The sequence below is a fragment of the Prunus mume genome, linkage group LG7, assembly GCF_029339155.1.
Source record: "Prunus mume cultivar Tortuosa linkage group LG7, ASM2933915v1, whole genome shotgun sequence".
In the NCBI taxonomy this organism is placed as follows: Eukaryota; Viridiplantae; Streptophyta; class Magnoliopsida; order Rosales; family Rosaceae; genus Prunus; species Prunus mume.
Genome location: NC_142704.1, coordinates 10361035 through 10380512, shown reverse-complemented (window position 1 = coordinate 10380512; position 19478 = coordinate 10361035). Strand labels below are relative to the sequence as shown.

At 38.0% G+C, this 19478-nt stretch overlaps 3 protein-coding genes across 3 annotated transcripts; 2 read left to right on the top strand and 1 right to left on the bottom strand.

Annotated features, from left to right (window-relative positions):
• The first annotated feature begins 3172 nt into the window (after positions 1-3172).
• On the top strand, positions 3173-8097 carry MPK9 (MAP kinase 9). Its single transcript, XM_008241948.3, has 11 exons — positions 3173-3795; positions 4324-4732; positions 4808-4935; positions 5121-5180; positions 5559-5708; positions 5941-6096; positions 6211-6348; positions 6439-6512; positions 6770-6874; positions 7153-7393; positions 7648-8097. The coding sequence occupies exons 1-11, from the start codon at positions 3451-3453 to the stop codon at positions 7720-7722; spliced, it is 1881 nt and encodes a 626-aa protein (XP_008240170.2). The 5' UTR covers positions 3173-3450; the 3' UTR covers positions 7723-8097.
• A 362-nt stretch (positions 8098-8459) lies between these two features.
• LOC103338712 (Tetratricopeptide repeat (TPR)-like superfamily protein) lies at positions 8460-11771 on the bottom strand. The gene is made up of 2 exons (XM_008241949.3): positions 10008-11771; positions 8460-9674 (listed from the first exon to the last, which is right to left on the bottom strand). The coding sequence occupies exons 1-2, from the start codon at positions 11547-11549 to the stop codon at positions 8868-8870; spliced, it is 2349 nt and encodes a 782-aa protein (XP_008240171.2). The 5' UTR covers positions 11550-11771; the 3' UTR covers positions 8460-8867.
• Positions 11772-15412: 3641 nt separating this feature from the next.
• Positions 15413-18215, top strand: LAC1 (laccase 1). Its single transcript, XM_008241950.2, has 5 exons — positions 15413-15541; positions 15648-15799; positions 15906-16147; positions 16281-16409; positions 16595-18215. The coding sequence occupies exons 1-5, from the start codon at positions 15434-15436 to the stop codon at positions 17710-17712; spliced, it is 1749 nt and encodes a 582-aa protein (XP_008240172.1). The 5' UTR covers positions 15413-15433; the 3' UTR covers positions 17713-18215.
• The last annotated feature ends 1263 nt before the right edge of the window (positions 18216-19478 follow it).

The window sequence follows — 19478 nt, the reverse complement described above, 5'->3', positions numbered from 1 at the left end:
TGTCTTTTTCCTTTTTTATATTATTTCTCCTTTATTCATAAATATCTACATAAGTCATTGCTTTTGCAGCTGCGTCCTTATCATTTAAGCACATTTCTATAAAGGGCTCTTATGATCTTATCCTTGACCCCCCCGTGTTTTGTGAATTGAATATTTTCCTTCTTTTTTCCTTCTACCGCTTGTAAGTTGTATCTTTCTTGTGTGCTCATAGGCTCATTGGGAAGGAAATGCAACTAGCCAGTTAAAGGTATTTTAATTATATGAGTTGACAAACAAAACTAGTATATAATTTCATAACATTTCATAAAGTCATTGTTCAAAATAAGTTTGGATCTCATTTAGATCATAATTGAAGAAGTTAAGTTGATAGATTAAGCAAACTGAAAATGAAGTATGTCTTGTTGAATAAGGAGCAACCTCTATTTGGCGTATACTACCATTGTATTATATTTGGACAATTTGAACTAAATTGTGGCGTTGGCGTTGTACATTTCTTAGTTTAAGAAGTCTAATCCTAGCAAAACTAAAGCCTCATGCTAGTTTTCCAATAAGATATAGTAACACTTCTCTGTATAACGCATGCTAGCAACCTACATTTACTACTAACAACAAATTAACAATTACGCCAATCCTATATAGGCTTATTGACTTATTGTTAAGCAATAATACATGTGACTTATTGCCCACCGGATTGGCTTATCTCATGGGTGAACTTAACAACTTCCTTTCTTAAAAAACACAGAAGCTTTTAAAGGGAGTTTATTACTATCCTATCCTGGGGTTTTATCCCATGTGGTTTTTCTCGGGAAGGTTTTAACGAGGCCACCTTAACATGCCCTTTTGTACACAATTTTATAGTTGAATGGAATGCAACCCATCGCTTTTCCCCTCAAAAAAAAAAAAAAAAATGTTAATTAGGTCTTCTCCAAGTCAAGCGAAACCCATTAATGAAAACAGTAAAGAACGAATTTCTTGCAATCATTAGCTTTTAATCCAAAACTTCAGCACTTAATGAAAGTTTCGGCAAATGCTACAGCCTCCCAACAAGTGGTTCATTCATTTACAAATTGTGCTATTTAAAATATTTGACTTTAAAAATTATGCTAAACCAAATATGCAGCAGAGTCAGTCAGCAGACATTTTGAGAATACTTTTTCTGCGGGGTGGGGTGGGAATTCAGAACTTATGAAGTCCTTTCAAGTGGGCCCCTAACTGCACATTTTATCTTCCGAATGCATGATTCTATTCTATATCTATATTCTATAGAGAGGAGAGGAGGACAAATGGCGTTGATATGGGATAGGAAAAGGGAGGGATGCAACAGCAACACCCCTCAACTCGAGAAGATTGTTGAACTAGCTTCATCCAAACGAACGCACCCACCGTCCATGTCCATGGACGAAAACGAAATGAACAGGATCCACGCCTGCCTTCGAAATACATACATGCACTTGCACACCCCAGATCACCCACCTTACTCACAGGTAAGATAAAGATACCCACATTTATTAATGTTTAAAAACTTCTATATTAATGTATAAATAATAGTCCCTCTTTTTTTGTTTCATTTCATCTATATATATATATATATATATATATATATATATTTATTAGTTTATTTATACACACACTCTGTAATAAATCGCAGATGATATTTAAAGCCATTAACTCACTGAATTATGAGGAAGGTGGTGCAAACAAAGCTGCTATATCCGCCTATATTAAGTCAGAGTTCCATGATCTGGCTTGGGCTCATGAGAACCTTCTCTCTCACCATCTTGGCAAGCTCCTTGAGAGAGGTGAGTTGGTTACTTCTCCTAGCACCGGTGATTATCAGCTTCCAAAACCATTGTTATTGGCACATGAAGATTTGGATCCATCAAAGCATGCTCGGGGACGGGGGCGGCGAGGAAGGCCACCAAAACCGAAACGAGGAAACAAGGAAAACATGACTAAGAGAGAATCATTGTCTTTGCGTGAGCAAAGGAAAAAGCAAGGAATTAACAAGGTAAGTGTGGAGGAGGATGGAAACCCCAAAAAAAGGAGAGGAAGGCCTCCCAAGAAATTAATAAGTGACAATCATCCATTGGGCAGTTTTTGAGAATTGGAAGGACCTAATGCAAAGGAAAAGTAGGCATGTGACACTTGACATGCACCCAATTAGATAAAGCATGATTAGTTAACTTACCATTACTCCAAATAAATACTTAGAAGACCTATAACGATTATTATTTTTATTTTTGAAAAATTATTACCCTTTACCTTTACCTATAATGTTGACACATCTTGTCATCTTGGCAATTTGGCAACTACTCTTTACCGATAATGTTGACAAGGCATCGCCCCCAACGTGGATATACACGTTGCTGGAGCAAAGAAAAACCCTAAAAGTAAGTGGAAAATGGAAAGAAAGGCAGAGTTAGAATAGACGGATTCTTCCTTTTCCCCCCTCTGCTTATTGACAACTCCAAATCAGGGAAATTTAGTTGGCAACAGTCAAACATCTCTTCTCAATACACAGCGTATAAACTGCTGGCAATCCAGTTGTCCCACTTGATCAATAATAATACCTTTGAATTTGTTGAATGGATCATGTATTTGCGTTGTAAGAGTCTTTAAGCCATTATAGAAACGTTTGACCACTGGTTTCAATCAATCACACCCTTTACATTTATCTTCAAATTATACACTCAATAATAAGTTATTTTTTAGTACAAGCAAGTAATAGCCTAAACTAAACTACAAGAGAGGGGGATTTCTCACACACACAAAACTATGATGTTGTGGGAATTCGAACATGAAATCTCTAATATGCAAGTCAATGTCATTTTTAACTGAACTAGACCCCGTTGACACACTCAATAATAAGTTATAAGTGTGAAGCATGAAGATTAATTGGTGATTTACCAAAAATAAAAATAAAAATCAAGCTTAATATGTTGAGTACGACCTAAGATTTGTTGTAATGAATCAAAATTTGATATAGAATTGTAGTGGTTTGGAGTAATTGCTCCTCCATGCAAGGTTATGGGTTTGAGTCATAACATCAGTGTAGTGTGTGTAAGTTTAATATATTATCGCCACTCTCAATACAAAATGTCCCAAAAAAAAAATAAAAAAAAATCAAAAAGCCATATAGACCATGCCGTGAGGAAGTAAGACATGTATTATTGCATTTATATGATATCCACAACGAAAGCCCATCTCCCAAAATGCAAACTTGTTAAACTCCCTTTCCTTACGAAGTCCATAAATCTGCCCATCTGATCAAACTCACCCTGTCTCTCTCTCCGACCATTGAACCCGAAAGAAAACCCGAGAAAAAGAGAGTGGCAGATGGCAAACCCAGAGAGAAAATAGCGAGTGAGAGAGAGAGAGAGAGAGAGAGAGAGCGGGCAATGCTGCAGTTGTGTGGCTGTGAATCATCAAAGGCTAAAAGGGGCAGAGTATATGGGGAGTGGAGCTACTCTGGTGGAGGGTGTTCGTCGCTGGTTTCAACGTCGCTCTTCTTCCACTTCTACAACTATTAATACTAATCCAAATAATAATTCAAAGCAACCCAGTAATAGTAATTATAGCAGAAACAACTTTATCAATGATCACAATGATGCCCACGTCTGTGTCTCCGATTTAAGCGCCCAATCGCCCACTTCTCACCAACGGGAACAAAAGCAAGACCAAGAGTACCAGCTTCAGTTTGAGGTTGAGGACGACTTTGACATATCTGGATTGAAGCTCATCTCAGTTCCCAAGCGGGCCAACTTCAGAGCTCCCCCCATGGATTCACAAAAGAAGGTCTTATTTCAGGATCTGGGTTTCTTCTGTTTTACAGTTCCGAGTTTTCTTTTTCGATTTCATTATATGGGCATTGATCTGATTTGTATTTCCTTGCTGCTCTGTTTGATTCCTGCTTTGCTTTGCTTGGTCGAATGTGGTTTGTTTTCCTAGGCGTCGGTTGGTTAGGGAAAATGCACCAATCAAAACTGAATTCCAACCGTTAATGGCGTGGGAGAAGTTTTTAGACCTTCAAAGTTTATAAATTCATGATGCAGGAGCTGAGAATACTTGGATTTTTCCCAATTAAACCTATTTTTACCTTGCTCCTGTAAGGTTCATTGCTGAAGATATTTTTGTTGTTAACCAAAAATGCACTGGTGTTCTGTAAACCATCTTCTGGATCTAATTATTGAAGGACATTCAATCATATTATTTGCTTTTATTGTTCAATAATGGATCAAACAAATAAAAAGTTACTCCCCTATGTTTGTTGGTAAATATTCTCCTACATTTGTTTACAACTAATGGTGGTTGTTCTTTATGCAGGGCAATCTAGAAACAGAGTTTTTCACAGAATATGGAGAGGCAAGTCGCTACCAAGTTCAGGAAGTCATTGGGAAAGGAAGTTATGGTGTTGTGGGTTCTGCAATTGACACCCACACTGGAGAAAAGGTTGCAATCAAGAAAATTAATGATGTTTTTGAGCATGTGTCCGATGCTACAAGGATCCTGAGAGAAATAAAGCTCCTTCGCTTGCTTCGTCATCCCGACATTGTTGAAATAAAGCACATAATGCTTCCTCCTTCTCGACGAGAGTTCAGAGATATCTATGTTGTTTTTGAGTTGATGGAATCTGACCTTCACCAAGTTATTAAGGCAAATGATGATCTTACTCCTGAGCATTATCAGTTTTTCTTGTACCAGCTGCTTCGTGGCCTAAAGTATATTCATACAGGTTGGTCTTTTTCGGTAATTCTTTTGGCCTTTGCAGTTGTAATGATAATTAATTTTATCTCTGCACTTCTTGCAGCAAATGTATTTCATCGAGATTTAAAGCCAAAAAACATTCTTGCTAATGCTGACTGCAAATTAAAGATATGTGACTTTGGGCTTGCTCGCGTATCTTTCAATGATGCCCCATCAGCTATTTTTTGGACAGTAAGTTGTTCTGTCATGCAAATCATGGCATGTCACCACACAACTCCTAAAATCTTTACTTTGTATGGTTGTTAATCAAAAGTCGCTAATTTGCTTTATTTTTTGAACCAAAGTTATTTTAAGTTGCAAATACTGGGGCTATAAACAACACTACTTGTGCACTAAGATTTTTTACTTTTATGAAGGACTATGTTGCAACTCGATGGTATCGTGCTCCTGAGCTATGTGGTTCGTTTTTCTCAAAAGTAAGCTATAGTTACATTTTAAAGATCTTATATTGTATTATGCATTTTTTGTTTTGTTTTGCATTTTACTGAGATAGCTAATGGTATATGCATAATAATAGATGATTTTATTTTGACCTGTGGTCTTGAAAAGCCACATATTCTGGCACTGCTAATTCAGCCTATTGTTTTGGTTTATGCTAAAAGAGTTACATTGAGCAGGTTACCAGCCATGCGCTCAGATAAAGAATTATGTGGATTCTAAACCCTTTAGAGAAATTGTTGTTAATTCTTCATTATGGGCTTTCACTGTCTCTATCTGAATGTTATAAGTTGTTATGGTTGTTTATTGCAACTCTATTGGAGGTTTTCTAATTTCTATGACCAATATTTTGGCAGTACACTCCTGCAATCGATATTTGGAGCATAGGATGCATATTTGCTGAAATACTCACTGGAAAACCGTTGTTTCCTGGGAAAAATGTGGTGCACCAATTGGATCTCATGACTGATTTGCTTGGCACACCTTCTACAGAATCCATTGCAAGGGTTAGTTATTTTATTCTAATAACTGCAGTTCTGTCATAAAAATGCTCTTAGCAGGCTGCCACAAAACTTCTCAATTTTCTTCGCTCTTACAATTCTTGTAGTAAACCATTTTCTATATTGTTACATGTAACCGCCAAATGCATAGTTTTATCTTTTATGTTAAGCTTGCTTACAGGCACCATTCTAGTACTCTTTATCCTTCAAATAATTTATTTTCTCATGAACGTGGTAGATTCGGAATGAAAAAGCAAGAAGGTACTTGAGTAGCATGCGGAAAAAGCAACCAGTTCCTTTCACACATAAGTTCCCTCATGCAGATCCCTTGGCTCTTCGCCTAGTAGAACAACTGCTTGCATTTGACCCGAAAGATCGTCCGACAGCTGAAGAGGTAAGGCTAAGTAATTTTAATACATACCACCAACATAGTTGGATACCATACTGCATCCTTCAAAATTGCTTGGGACCACTGTACTTCCTAAATCCCTAATACTTATGCTTGCAGGCATTAGCTGATCCGTACTTTCATGGTTTGGCAAATGTTGACCGTGAGCCATCCACTCAACCCATTTCAAAACTTGAATTTGAGTTTGAGCGAAGGAAATTGACAAAAGATGATGTTAGAGAGTTAATCTATAGGGAGGTATGAGTTTGGTTTTCAAAACTTGTTACTTTCTAGCATTGTGGTTTTTTCCTCTTCACTAATGCTATAACGAATCTTGGGTTCAAACAGATTTTAGAGTATCATCCGCAGATGCTGCAGGAGTATCTCCGAGGTGGAGATCAAACTAGCTTTATGTATCCTAGGTGAGGAGGCTATTGGTTTTCTGAAATAATGAATGATTCTGCTGACTATTCAATCAGTTGAACCTCAATGCATGTGGAGGTTATTGGAAAGGGGACGGCCACTCCCTGTTATGTGTTCCAGCCATTGGACCGAAACCAAAAACAAAAACAAAAACAAAAACCATCTTGAGTTTATTTAGCATGCAGATAAGTCTTGAGTTTGAAATTTTTGGTGCTTGGAGTTATTAACCTAGTTTCATCTCTTTATGTCATTTTAGTGGGGTTGATCGATTCAAGCGGCAGTTTGCACATCTTGAGGAACACTATGGTAAAGGTGAAAGGGGTACTCCACCACTCCAAAGGCAGCATGCCTCATTGCCCAGGTGTGTTTTGGATAAGCATCTAGGAATGTAGTTTAATTCAGCTATGTCTGAAGGAGCAGATCAAATTGCTTCTAACTTGTACCTTATACACAACAGTCCATCCATCCATCCACCCACACACCCCCCCCCCCATCCTCTTTAGCATACCAGATCTTTTTATCTCATTTTCTTTATTTATGTAACAAGCTGGTCTAAGATTGTGGGCTGCTAGCAAAGCCTGAGTTGACCGTGTGATGTTTATTAGTTCATCTTAATCACCATGTCATCTTATTCCTCAGAGAGCGGGTTTGTGCACCCAAGGATGAGAATTCTGGCCAAAACAATGATGTGGAAAGGACTGCTGCTTCTGTTGCCTCAACTCTTGAGAGTCCTCCAGGGTCGCAGCAGCCTGATGGCTCTGTGAATGCAGATGGACAAAATGGACCTAGCAAGACAAACCACAACGCTCGTAGCCTGTTGAAGAGTGCCAGCATTAGTGCTTCGAAGTGTATAGGTGTAAGACCGAAAAAAGATTCGGAGGTAATTAGCATCATTTGTACCTCATTTCCTCTTGTTTGATCATGACAAGCAATCTTGCACATAATTGGGTGATAGATCTCCATCACAGTTAGAAAAAGGACACCAATTCTCTCAAAAACAAAATGTGACAAATGAAGTGGCATTCTATTTGATCCTTATGCCTCTTGGTCATTGCAGGATTAGTTGTTGGATATCCCCTTTTTCCTTTGGAAATAATGTGATTTCTTTTTCTTTTACTTTATGTGTTTCCACAGGAGGAAGCTATTGCTGAGGTCAACGACGAGGCAGTCGATGGTTTGTCCCAAAAGGTTGAAGCTCTCCATGCCTGATTCTCCGATCTGTAGTAGAAAAAACAAAAACAAAAACAAACAAACAGGTGTAACTTTGCGTTCTGCCTCCTTTCCCCCTATTTAGAAGAAAGGGTGCTCTGTAACAGTCCATATTCGAAGATATATAAGTTATTTCAGTTAGAAGCTAACATAATAGGACTCGTTCATTCATTTTTCCTTCATTATGTCACCACCACAACGCAGAGGAAATTTCTCTGCTGTAAGTTGTAACTATTTCTGTTTGAAGAAGACGACATGTATTTTGTTCAATTGTTTAGTGATTGTGTGATACAATAGAAACAAGTTTTAGTTTGAAGAAAAATATGCATAATATATTTTTTAATTATTTCCACAATGACAATACCTATTTTGATATCTGAATATCAATTTAACTCGAGCACATGTACGTGTGAGCGTGGCATGCCCTGAAAATGGGTAATGTCGTTTCTACCCTACTAGAGTATCATAGCTAGCAAGGACATTATTGACTTTTACGGTTTAGGGTGGAGGAAGAAACGGCCAAACAGCTTTTGGGTTGGGCCCCGAGGCTTTCTCGAATTCCACTTCCAGTCTTCCGACCCAGGACAACAAAACGACGGCGTCCTTTGCACCCAAAAGAGAGTGAATAAAAAGGAACGACGTCGTGCGAACCGAACTTTACAAGATATCAGGAAAACGAAAAAACAAAACACAAAAAAAAGGAAGAAAATTACAGAAAAACCTCTGGACAAACCGCCTGAAGCAAAGTAAGCTCAATACCCTCTGAAACTCAGATTTGTACAAAAGAACACAATTGGTTTAAGACTGGTCATCCCAGAGTTTACATTTTTACACAGAGGATGCCATGATTTCATTAGCTACCAAAAATATCTAGGCATCCTTCATACTTATTCTTTTTGGTTTTTCCCTCTACCTCTGCTTCACTTGTGGTTTTCAGAGGCAAAAATAGCCAGCTCCTTCCTACCAATCACTTCATCTGTTCATCACCACAACGTATCTTACCTCTAACTTTCTCGTAGCACTCTGGTTCCTGATCACTTAACTTCATCTTGACTTTCTCTTAACTTCACCTGTTAATCACTTCACTGTGGCGAAGACCAGCAAGTTTCTTTTGCACACACTGATGTGCATGAATTCATCTACACTCACCAATAATCCCCGCATGAACAATTACCGCCGCTGAAGTGGTGAAAACGGTGAGAATCCCTTAGGATTACTGTCCTTCCCACAATCTTGGATATGTATTTAATGGCATTGTGGCAGTCTCCACAAACTCGCAAGTTTTTTATTACACGGATTGGCCTCCCAGCTGGGATTGAAAGAATTCCAAATGCCACAGCTAATTTCTCACTGTGATACTTCAGCATATGCTCTTTCTCTTCCTCTTCCACGTCATGTAAAACCAACTTTGTGGAGGAAATGTATCCCTCCCGCTTCATTTTCAAATCCAACTCTTCTAAGAAGGCATATATCTTGTCCTTATCTGGGTGTATAGAGTCCCCAACTGAAAATGTATGAATCTTGTTTTGCACTTCAACCCAGCTATATCCAGGAACTTTCCTGACACCTTTATCCTTCATCTTCAATCTCATCTTACCAACTTCACCCCATCTGCCAGAAGCTGCATATAAATTTGACAAAAGAACATACATTCCTGCATTTTCAGGCTCCATCTCGAAAATTATCTGAGCAGCCTTTTCACCTAATTCGGTATTGCCGTGAATCCGGCTTGCACCAAGTAGAGCTCCCCATGTTGCAGCATCTGGTTCAAAAGGCATATCTCTCATTAAATTCTGTGCTTCCTCCAGGCGCCCAGCTCTACCCAAAAGATCAATCATGCAGGTATAGTGTTTTGAATTTGCTGTTATGCCGTAATCCTGATTCATTGAATAGAAATATTCCGTGCCCCTGTCTACAAGGCCAGTATGACTACAAGCAGATAATACACCAACCTGAAATGAAATGAAAACCAAATTAATCATTAGACATAGAGACGAAATGCACATGAAAAGAGATTATCTACTTTGAACAGAAAATATAATTCTTTCCAGTTGCATAACAATAAAGCCAAGAGTTTTTTTTCCTTCCAGTTTTAATATGCGTTGATCAATTGCAGCAATGTTAAACGGCTTTGAGAACCAGGGTTGTGTTAGGTTAAGCTTTTGAGAGTAATTTAAGAAGAAATAAATGCATTAATTTGCTATTAAAAAAAGAAGAAGATAAATGTGGTGAAATTTTTTTCTCCTAAATATGACCAAAAAAACTTTAAATGAAAGAATAATTACCATTGTTACATCATCTGGTTTGATACCTGCTGCCTTCATTGACTCAAAAACCATCAGAGCCTTTGAGCCAAATCCATGCCTTGCATAGCCATAGATCATCGTGTTCCATGAGACAACATCCTTTTCAGCTATTCCTTGGAACACATCATATGCTTCCTCAATGCTTCCACACTTACAGTACATTACAAGGAGTGCATTCCCCACATAGCACCCAGTTTCGTATCCTGCTTTTGTCATTCGCCCATGCAACTGCTTCCCCAATTCCAACGCAGCGATTTCAGCACATGTGCTCAAAGCACAGGTAAACGAAGACCTAGTCAACCTTTCCCCATCTCTTTTCATCTCTACAAATAGACACAAAGCCTCTTCACTATAACCATTTTGAGCATAACCAGCAATAATAGCTGCCCAAGAGATGGAATCACGCCGAGGCATGCTATCAAAGATTTTCCTGGCACTATCAATATCACCACTCTGAGCATAGCCAGTTAAAATGGTATTCCACGAACTGGCATTCCGAAAAGGCATTGCCTCAAATAATTTCATTGCCATGTCCATTCTCTTGCATTGTACATATCCTGCAATCATTGCATTCCATGAAACCGAATTCTTTTCTGGCATTTCATCAAACATTCTCCTCCCTTCATCCAACATTCCATTCTGCACATAACCCGAAAGCATTGATGTCCATGCAAACACATCACGAATTGGGGACTCCCCAAACAATCTCCTTGCTTCTGACATTTCCCCATTCTGCGCATAGCCTGTGATCATGGTATTCCACGAAACTTCATCCCTCACAGGCATCCGGTCAAAAATCTGCCTAGCATGAACTAATCTCTTTTGTTTTACAAATCCACCCATCAAACAATTCCAAGAAACTGCTTCCCAATTGGCTTTCGACTCAAACAGCCTACGAGCATCTTCTATCCTTCCATTCTGTACATATGCCGCAAGCAACCCATTCCATGATATCTCATTCTTATCCGGCATTCTCTCGAAAACCTTCCTCGCCTCATCAACATAGCCATTCTGGGCATAACCCGATAACATAGCGTTCCACGAAACAACATCCTTTTCAGGCATACGTTCAAATAAGGCATGAGCGGCACCAAGGTCCCTATTCCTCACATACCCACTAAGCATCACATTCCAAGAAACTAGGTCTCTCACTGGCATTTTCTCAAACATATCCTTTGCAAGATCAAACTTGCCATTTGCCAGGTAGCCAGATATCATAGCATTATAAGATACTGGGCTCCGCCGAGGCATGACATTAAAGACGCGTAAAGCAGCTTCGCATCGGCCATTGCGCATTTGGGTGGTAATGTCCTTGTTCAATTTGACAATTTCAGAGTCAGAGGCGTTTGATAACTTATTCATGGATTTGCGTTTCTGGGTTAGTGTTTTCTTTGATGGGATTGGGTTTGGGCAAGTCGGATTTCCAGTTTGGTGCTTGATGTTGCTGGGTTGCCGGGTTTCGAGTGAGCGTAAGCTGAAGCTGCTGCTGTGTAACTGTCTGAAACGGTAACTCCCGCGCATTGTTTTCCCTCAAATTTTGCTTCTCCTCAGCAGCATGCAACACGCCGAAGCTCAATTTGATTGGATTTGCCCACAAATTATGGGTCCTTGGTGATTTGGGCCTCCTCTTTAATTGTGTTGTTAGTTGGTTTGCCTTCCCTTCTAAGATTCTACTTGGTCCACTAATAACAACTTGTAAGTTGTAAGCCTTCGTGCGACAACAGAACCATGAATCACCAACCTTGATGAAAATGGCATTCAAAATATAAATAATAATAAATATAATTAAATAAGGCTAAGATATTACTTAATTACAACTATTAAACTAAACAAACTGAAAAATAAAGTCCACAAAATAATTTAAAATAATTAATTACAATTTATTAATTAATTTATGAAATTATTAAAATATTTGAATACTATTTATTCACTAAAGAAATAATAATTAAAGTGATTAAAAAAGGCTTACTTAATTACAGAAAAGAAAACCATGTTGTGAAGTATAGCCGAGCGGCTATACTGTTAAAACATTCGTATCCCGGCTATACTCTTCAAATATTAATATATTTTACAGGTACAGCCGCACGGCTATACTATTTTAAATATCAAATATATTTTAGCCGTATAGCCGTTCGGCTATACGCTTATTTTAGTCGTATCGCCGTTCGGCTATACTATTTTAATATTAATATATTTTAATAGTATAGCCGGTCGGCTATACCATTAAAATATTTATGTATACATTTAACGAGTACAGCCGCGCGTCGATTCTTTAAACATTAATATATTTAAGCCGTACAGCCGTGCGGCTATACTATTTTAAATGTTAATATGTTTTAGAAGAACAGCCGATCGGCTAGACTATTTTAATATTAATATATTTTAACAGTATAGCCGCACGGCGATATGCTTAGGATACACCCGCGCGGCTATATGCTTTAAATATTAATATATTTCAGAAGTATAGCCGCACGGCGATACTGTTAAAATATTCGAATATGCTAGAAGAGTATAGCCGGCCGGCTATACGATTTAAATATTAATGTATATTCCTGATCTAACAAAAGGTTCTATATAAGGTATAACTTGATGGATGCATTTGCTACAATGCTACAAATTCCACCAAATATGTTAATCCCCTTCACTCCCGCAACAAAAGGTGCCATTTCCTCATCTTTGAGTGCAATCTATGGGTAGAGAAACACAAATAACATGTAAGGTTCATTTTCAAGAAAATGTGGCACTCAGAAAAATTGGTTCTTAAGGAATTAATTCCTTTAAAAAGCAGTAGGGTATAGTCATTTCTGTGTTTAGTATCTCCCTCCAAATCAAGAGAGCTAAAGCTGGAGATGAGCTAACCTAAGTTTGCAGTAAGTGAAATAATGAAATCATCTGGTTCTTCCGCACACTGGTCTTCCATGTATTCCCTGTTTGTCATTCTTATGATGTTATTCTTATCGCAAGACAATTCTAACAGGTATCGCTCTCAAATTAGACTCTACTTGTGAACATCTCACATACCTGCATATGGAAAATTGTCTCCAATTGCATCTCAACACGTAAAACCTTGAGGCAGTCAATTGCCAATTTTCTATAGTCATCTGCAAATGATGCTAGATCCCTAGATGCAGCATTAGTTGTTCGGTTTTACGATTCTTGCCACTCTCTTCCACTTGATTTGGAGCTTTGAAGGTTGTATGCCCAACCCTATGTAATGCATAAAATTGTGCTCCATTTAAGCTATCATAAATAAATTGCTACTGAAAATATTTAAAAGCCAACTTTTCAATGAAATATGAAACAAATGTAGGATGCCAATCTGAATAAAAATGTCAAAATGATCTTGTGTTGGAGGTTGAGACTTGTGCAAATTGAAAATGAATGGGATCAATAAGCAAATAAGGGGTAGTATTTAATGAATAATTAGTATTTAAGCTATAACACTTGTCCTTGACCGAAGAAAAAAAACTAACACTCGTCACTTCATAAGTTGATAGTCGTTGTAATGGACTTATAACTCAAGTAGTTAAGAGTATTTATCCTTGTCCTAATATCACTTATGTAAAATAAATACATTTTTATTTAAAAAAAACTTGTTGGTCGATTGGCATGTAGGCAAGAATAAAATTCTTTGGGAGTGGGACCTAGTAGATTGAAACTTCGAGTGGAGTTGGTTGTTTTATCATGGCAAGCGTTTTGGTTTTGGGGCTGCCATCAATGATATAAAGAATTGATTTGAAAAGTAGTTTGCTTATCCTGACTACAAAATTTTGATGTATAAATATTCGTAGTGTTGAGTATTACACGTACGATGGCATTGATAATTCAATTCACTCAAAGTCAAAGTCTGTCAACCACTTTACAGATTTTAATAACTCCAGATGTGTATCCTTTTGAGAGAGCCAAATCATGTCTTTGTGGTAGAAAGTTAATTGGAAGCTGACTTCATACCGAGACTGTGATCAACTTACAGAAAGAAATTGCATCGAAACGCAGTTTGCCAATGTTGACCAAGAAAACTTATGCATCCCGTCCAGTGTGGCAGCATGCAGCATGCAGCAGAGAACTAGAAATAAACATGATGCCTAATAAGTAATTAATTAATGATCATCTCTCTCCAAGAAATGCAAACTGATTTGGATTTACAGAAAATGCGAAACGGTTTAGGTTGTAGAAGCATCTTACAGCAGAGCATGTTAACTAGCTAGGATTCTTAGGTTGTGTAAATAGTACAAGCTGTTTATCTCAATTTGTATCCTCTCTTCTATAAAATGCCACTATATAATCCACCTTGTTTCATACTTGGCTTTTAGTAGAGGACGGTCGAAAACCATTACGTTAATTTAGAAATTCAAATTTATTTTTCTCATCTAAACGCACTCGTACTCGCACTGTAATTGAAAAACTATTACCTACTACAAAATACCATGACAAAGCTCATAAGTAGCTCAATGAGGGAGAATTATTATTTTGTTCAAAACTGGTAGCTTAATTAATTAATAAACCAATTTAGAAAACTCAACCAACCCCACCACCACACATACAGATTCTTTTAGCACTTTGCCCTGATGGCCTATCCTAATCAAATGGTTATCAAATATCAATTTGCATATGTAATGAGTTGGTTTTGGTCCTCCTTATCTTCATTCTTGCCATTTTTATTGGAGAAAAAGAAGTTTATGTAAGCTAGCTCACCTTTAGTTGGTGAAAAGGGGCTGGCTGACCGAGCAAGTAATTAATTTATATATTTTCCTAAAGATTTCTTGCTCTTGCCATCTCTCGATCTTCGCCACATGTTTGCAGTGGTCTAAACTACAACGATTTTGTGCTGTCCATGATATGCAAAGATACTACTGAGTTAGTCCAAGTTTGTCTTGAATAAAGAGCTCACACCACCAACCCACCCATATTTTGAGACTCCAGCAGTTTACATATATATCAGAATCAAATATTGGTGAAGGAAATGACAACAGGGTTGATTAAAATATTTCAAATCCCAAAATTAATATTTAAGAATAGACTCCTGGTATAATGAGAGAGAGAGAGAGAGAGAGAGAGAGAGAGAGATTCCATATTAGTCGGCTCCTCTTCTTGATAGATAAAGGTTTTGGACACATAATTATGAACTATAGCAGCCAAGCTTTCAAACAAATTTCTACCTTTTGAAAACTCATTTTGACATGTTCATTGTCTGCTGCCTCTCCTCACCTACCCATCTAGCGTCACAAAATGTGTCTCTGCATAAATTTATTAGTATATGTCAATGTTAATCAATAAAAAATCAAGTACCCCAATAGAAGTTAGGCATGTATATAAAAGGGGGGGCTTGCATGAAAGTTTGGTAAACTCAATTGGGGCATGCAATATACAGAGTGACTGCCAAGGCTACTCTTGAGGTTCTAGTTATGGAGGGTTTAATCCAGCATTATGGGTTATTTGTGGTAATGCTAATGATACTTGCTGGGGCTTTACCATCTGGTTTTTCGCGAACAACCCAACGCTTTCAATTTAATGTAAGCTAGAGTAGAGAGTGTCAAATTTTGTCTCTCTTGCATTATGTGATCACCAAAAGAAATCAAAGTATGAAATTGAAAGCTTGAATTGTGGTCTGGTTTTCAGGTTGAGTGGAAGAATGTAACCCGTTTGTGCAGCACAAAGCCACTTCTAACAGTGAATGGAGAGTATCCTGGGCCAACCATTGCTGTCCATGAAGGTGATCATGTTGAAATTAAGGTGACTAATCACATTGCAGACAACACCACCATCCACTGGTGAGTTTGATTACAATAAATACTAATTGTGAATCTGTGATTGTATTGGTATTGGACACTAATTTTGTTAATTAAGAAACAACTGATTTGTTGCTAATTATGACAGGCATGGTATAAGGCAACTAAGAACAGGATGGGCAGACGGTCCAGCTTATATCACACAATGTCCCATAAGAGGTGGCAAGTCCTACACCTACAAGTTCACTGTACAATACCAAAGAGGCACTCTTTGGTGGCATGCACATTATGCTTGGCAACGAGCTTCTGTTTATGGCGCCTTTATCATCCATCCGCGGATGCCGTTTCCATTTTCAGCTCCAATTCAAGATGAATTCCCCATTATATTTGGTAATAACATCCAAACGCTTCATTGTTTGAACCATACATCTTTGGTTTCTAATTTTCTATTGGTAATTCTGATCATGAAAGCTCTGTTCTCACTCTCACCTCTGTGTCTTGAATTGTTCACATTTGATCGCAGGTGAATGGTGGAATGGAGATGTAGATGAAGTGGAAAATGAAATGGTGAAGTATGGAGGTGGGCCTAATATTTCAGATGCTTATACCATAAACGGTTTGCCAGGACCATTCTATCCTTGCTCCAACAAAGGTATCCAAGAATTAATCTTCCGCCACTTTTTTTTTGTTCTCTTTTCTACATGATTGCACTTTACAATTATGCAGCACATTCCATAGTTCTAACTAAAGTTCCAACTATAAGAGACAAAAATCTTCAATATAGTCTGTAATTCATCAAAACTGATTGTACTAATTAGTACATGATTGATTTTGCAGATACCTTCATCAAAACTGTGGAACATGGCAAAACTTACCTGCTTAGAGTCATCAATGCAGCACTCAATGATGAGCTTTTCTTCGCTGTGGCTAACCACACATTAACGGTTGTGGAGATTGATGCAGTGTACACCAAACCATTCACAGCCACAGCCATTATGGTAGCTCCTGGTCAAACTACCAATGTTCTGCTCACTGCAAATCAAGTTCCTGACTCCTCCGGCACATTTCTAATGGCAGCCTGGCCTTATCTCACTTCCGTTTTTCCTTTTGATAATTCTACCACAGCTGGCTTCTTGCGTTACAAAAACACAGTGACTGAAAACATTAAACATCCGCAGAAGATGCCTAGTACTTTTGAACCAAACAAATACAACCTTCCTAAAATGGAAGACACCAACTTTGTGACTAAATTTTCTGACAAGCTCAGAAGCCTGGCATCTCCTCAGTATCCATGCACTGTGCCTAAAACTATCGACAAGCGAGTTGTGACAGTTGTAAGCCTTAACCTTCAAGACTGTCCGGCTAACAAAACCTGCAAGGGGTATGAAGACAAGAGATTCTTTGCTTCAATGAACAACCAGTCCTTTGTCCGTCCCTCCTTGTCAATATTGGAATCTCATTACAACAAACTCCGAAACAATGAGTACTCCACCGATTTCCCAGAAAAGCCTTTAAAGCCATTTGATTATACAGGGGTGGATCCAGTGTCAGAGAACATGAACACTCAATTCGGTACAAAAATTTTGGAAGTCCCTTTTGGCACAAATTTAGAAATTGTGCTGCAGGGTACAAGTTTTCTTAATGTGGAGAACCATCCAATTCATGTTCATGGCCACAACTTCTTCATAGTCGGAAGGGGGTTTGGGAACTTCAATGTTGCCAAGGATCCAGCAAAATACAACCTAATTGACCCTCCAGAAAGAAACACAGTGGCAGTTCCAACTGGAGGATGGGCTGCAATTCGATTCAAGGCCGACAACCCGGGAGTATGGTTCATTCATTGTCATCTTGAAGAGCATACTTCCTGGGGTCTTGCCTCAGGATTAATTGTCCAAAATGGTCCAAGAGCATCTCAGTGGGTGCTTCCTCCCCCTAAAGATCTTCCCTCATGTTGAGGTGTTTGCAGAGACAACTCAAAGTGTTGTTGTTTAACAAAACTTTGTCACACCAGTCTGTAGGCTGGAGCCATACTTTTCCTAGTGTTTGCAAAGCTTTAGGTGAGCATACGCTTTGTACTTTTTTTCTTCTTTTTTTTTGGGTGAATATATAGGTTTTGTACTATTTTTTTCTGTATAATATACAGGTTTTGTACTCTTGAGTATTATGAACCAGAAACATGCACTGAAATGAATTGCAAAAATCTGGATATTGCTCTAGTAGAAGTTCTGTTGAGACATGAGAATGGCTCTCAAGCTCTTAAGAACTACATGCTTTTGGGGGGTTACAGTCTAGCTAGAGTATATTAATGGAGCCTTTCTATCTCTGCCTCTGTGTGTGTGGTGTGGGTGGGTGAAGGTAAGATAATCAAAGGGGAAATGTATGGAACATTTTCAACAAAGTAATCAATCACGATAAAAGAATGATGTCCTGCTCATGATTATGCAATTGAAAAACTGGATGTATGTATACATACATATACATATATGCTTTTTAGGATCTCAAAGCAAAGCAGCCAAGGAAAAAGGACAGTCCCCCAGTCCACTCCCCTGGATGGTCTTGAATCTTTGATTAACAAAAGGGGGTGATGTGCTTGCCAATACAAACAGAACAGGAATCAGGATCGACTTTTTTTGGTCTTTTTGTTTCAATAAGAAAGAATACCAAATGGTTGCATAACTTAGAATAATTATAAGATGATAAAGTGATCTTTAACATATTTATTGAAGGAAGTCCTTTCTGGTATAAAATATATCTTTAATTCCCCTCTTTTCAAAGCCCTTTCTTTTCCCTTCAATAATTACAATAACAATAGTAAAAGTAATTTCATTTATAAACGACAAGTAAGATATCATACAAAAAGAAAGAAGCAGCAGCTTTGAAAATATAAAAGAGAGAGAGTGTGAGGCTTTTATATACGCATGCAACTCGTATTGCGCCTGCAGTACATGTTCAAGCAGTGGCAGATTCAGGATTCTTAAGCCATAAGTTCATTGTGTAAAAGTTTGAAAATTATTTTTTAGACGAAATTACATTGAAACATTAAAGCAATAGCACTTTCATTCCTAATCAACTAATCAAAACACAACCCTAATCAATGATTCAAAACACAAAACCCTAATCAAATATTTTAAATGAAAAAAAACAACCTAAACAGATTTTAGTCACAATGCTTTTAGTCATCAGTGACTGAGTGAGAGATGAAGATTTCCTTGTTCTTTGGTGGTCTTCCCCTATTACTCTGCAAATTATTTGTAAATAAAAGAGTCAAATACTCAGTTTGCCAGTAAAACCGTAAACATATCTTAGAGAGAGAGAGAGAGAAAGAGTGAACCTTTGGATGTTGGTGGCCAAGAGGAGCTCTGTTTCTGGTCTTGAAGAACAGCCATTTGGCTCTCTCACTTTGTGGTTATGGAGGAGAGGGAATATGAAAGTAAATTGCTAGGTTTTGGGGATGATGAGGCTGCTGGAGTAGGGAAAAGGAGGTGACAGCGTGAGGGTTTTCTTTAAAAAAAAAAAAAAAAAAACCGCCCAGAGCCGCCTAGGCGGAATTTTTTTTATTTTTTTTCCTGATGATTCAGTCGCCTATAATTTGTGGTGATACACTGGAATTGGCGTAATTGTTTATAGTTGGTGCTGGGATGGTGAGGCTGCTGGAGTAGGGTAAAGGAGGTGACAGCGTGAGGGTTTTCTTTAAAGTCAGGAAAAAAAAAAAAAAAAGCCG

What these genes read in the sequence shown, in the direction of transcription:
- MPK9 (XM_008241948.3), top strand. Translation starts at nt 3,451, where the DNA reads ATGGGGAGTGGAGCTACTCTGGTGGAGGGTGTTCGTCGCTGGTTTCAA. An exon ending in GTGGTTCGTTTTTCTCAAAA is followed by an intron (nt 5,181 to 5,558) that starts GTAAGCTATAGT and finishes ATATTTTGGCAG; the next exon opens with TACACTCCTGCAATCGATAT. An exon ending in GACCGAAAAAAGATTCGGAG is followed by an intron (nt 7,394 to 7,647) that starts GTAATTAGCATC and finishes GTGTTTCCACAG; the next exon opens with GAGGAAGCTATTGCTGAGGT.
- LOC103338712 (XM_008241949.3), bottom strand. Translation starts at nt 11,549, where the DNA reads ATGCGCGGGAGTTACCGTTTCAGACAGTTACACAGCAGCAGCTTCAGC. An exon ending in AACCAGATGATGTAACAATG is followed by an intron (nt 9,675 to 10,007) that starts GTAATTATTCTT and finishes ATTTCATTTCAG; the next exon opens with GTTGGTGTATTATCTGCTTG.
- LAC1 (XM_008241950.2), top strand. Translation starts at nt 15,434, where the DNA reads ATGGAGGGTTTAATCCAGCATTATGGGTTATTTGTGGTAATGCTAATG. An exon ending in TGAATTCCCCATTATATTTG is followed by an intron (nt 16,148 to 16,280) that starts GTAATAACATCC and finishes ATTTGATCGCAG; the next exon opens with GTGAATGGTGGAATGGAGAT. An exon ending in CTATCCTTGCTCCAACAAAG is followed by an intron (nt 16,410 to 16,594) that starts GTATCCAAGAAT and finishes TTGATTTTGCAG; the next exon opens with ATACCTTCATCAAAACTGTG.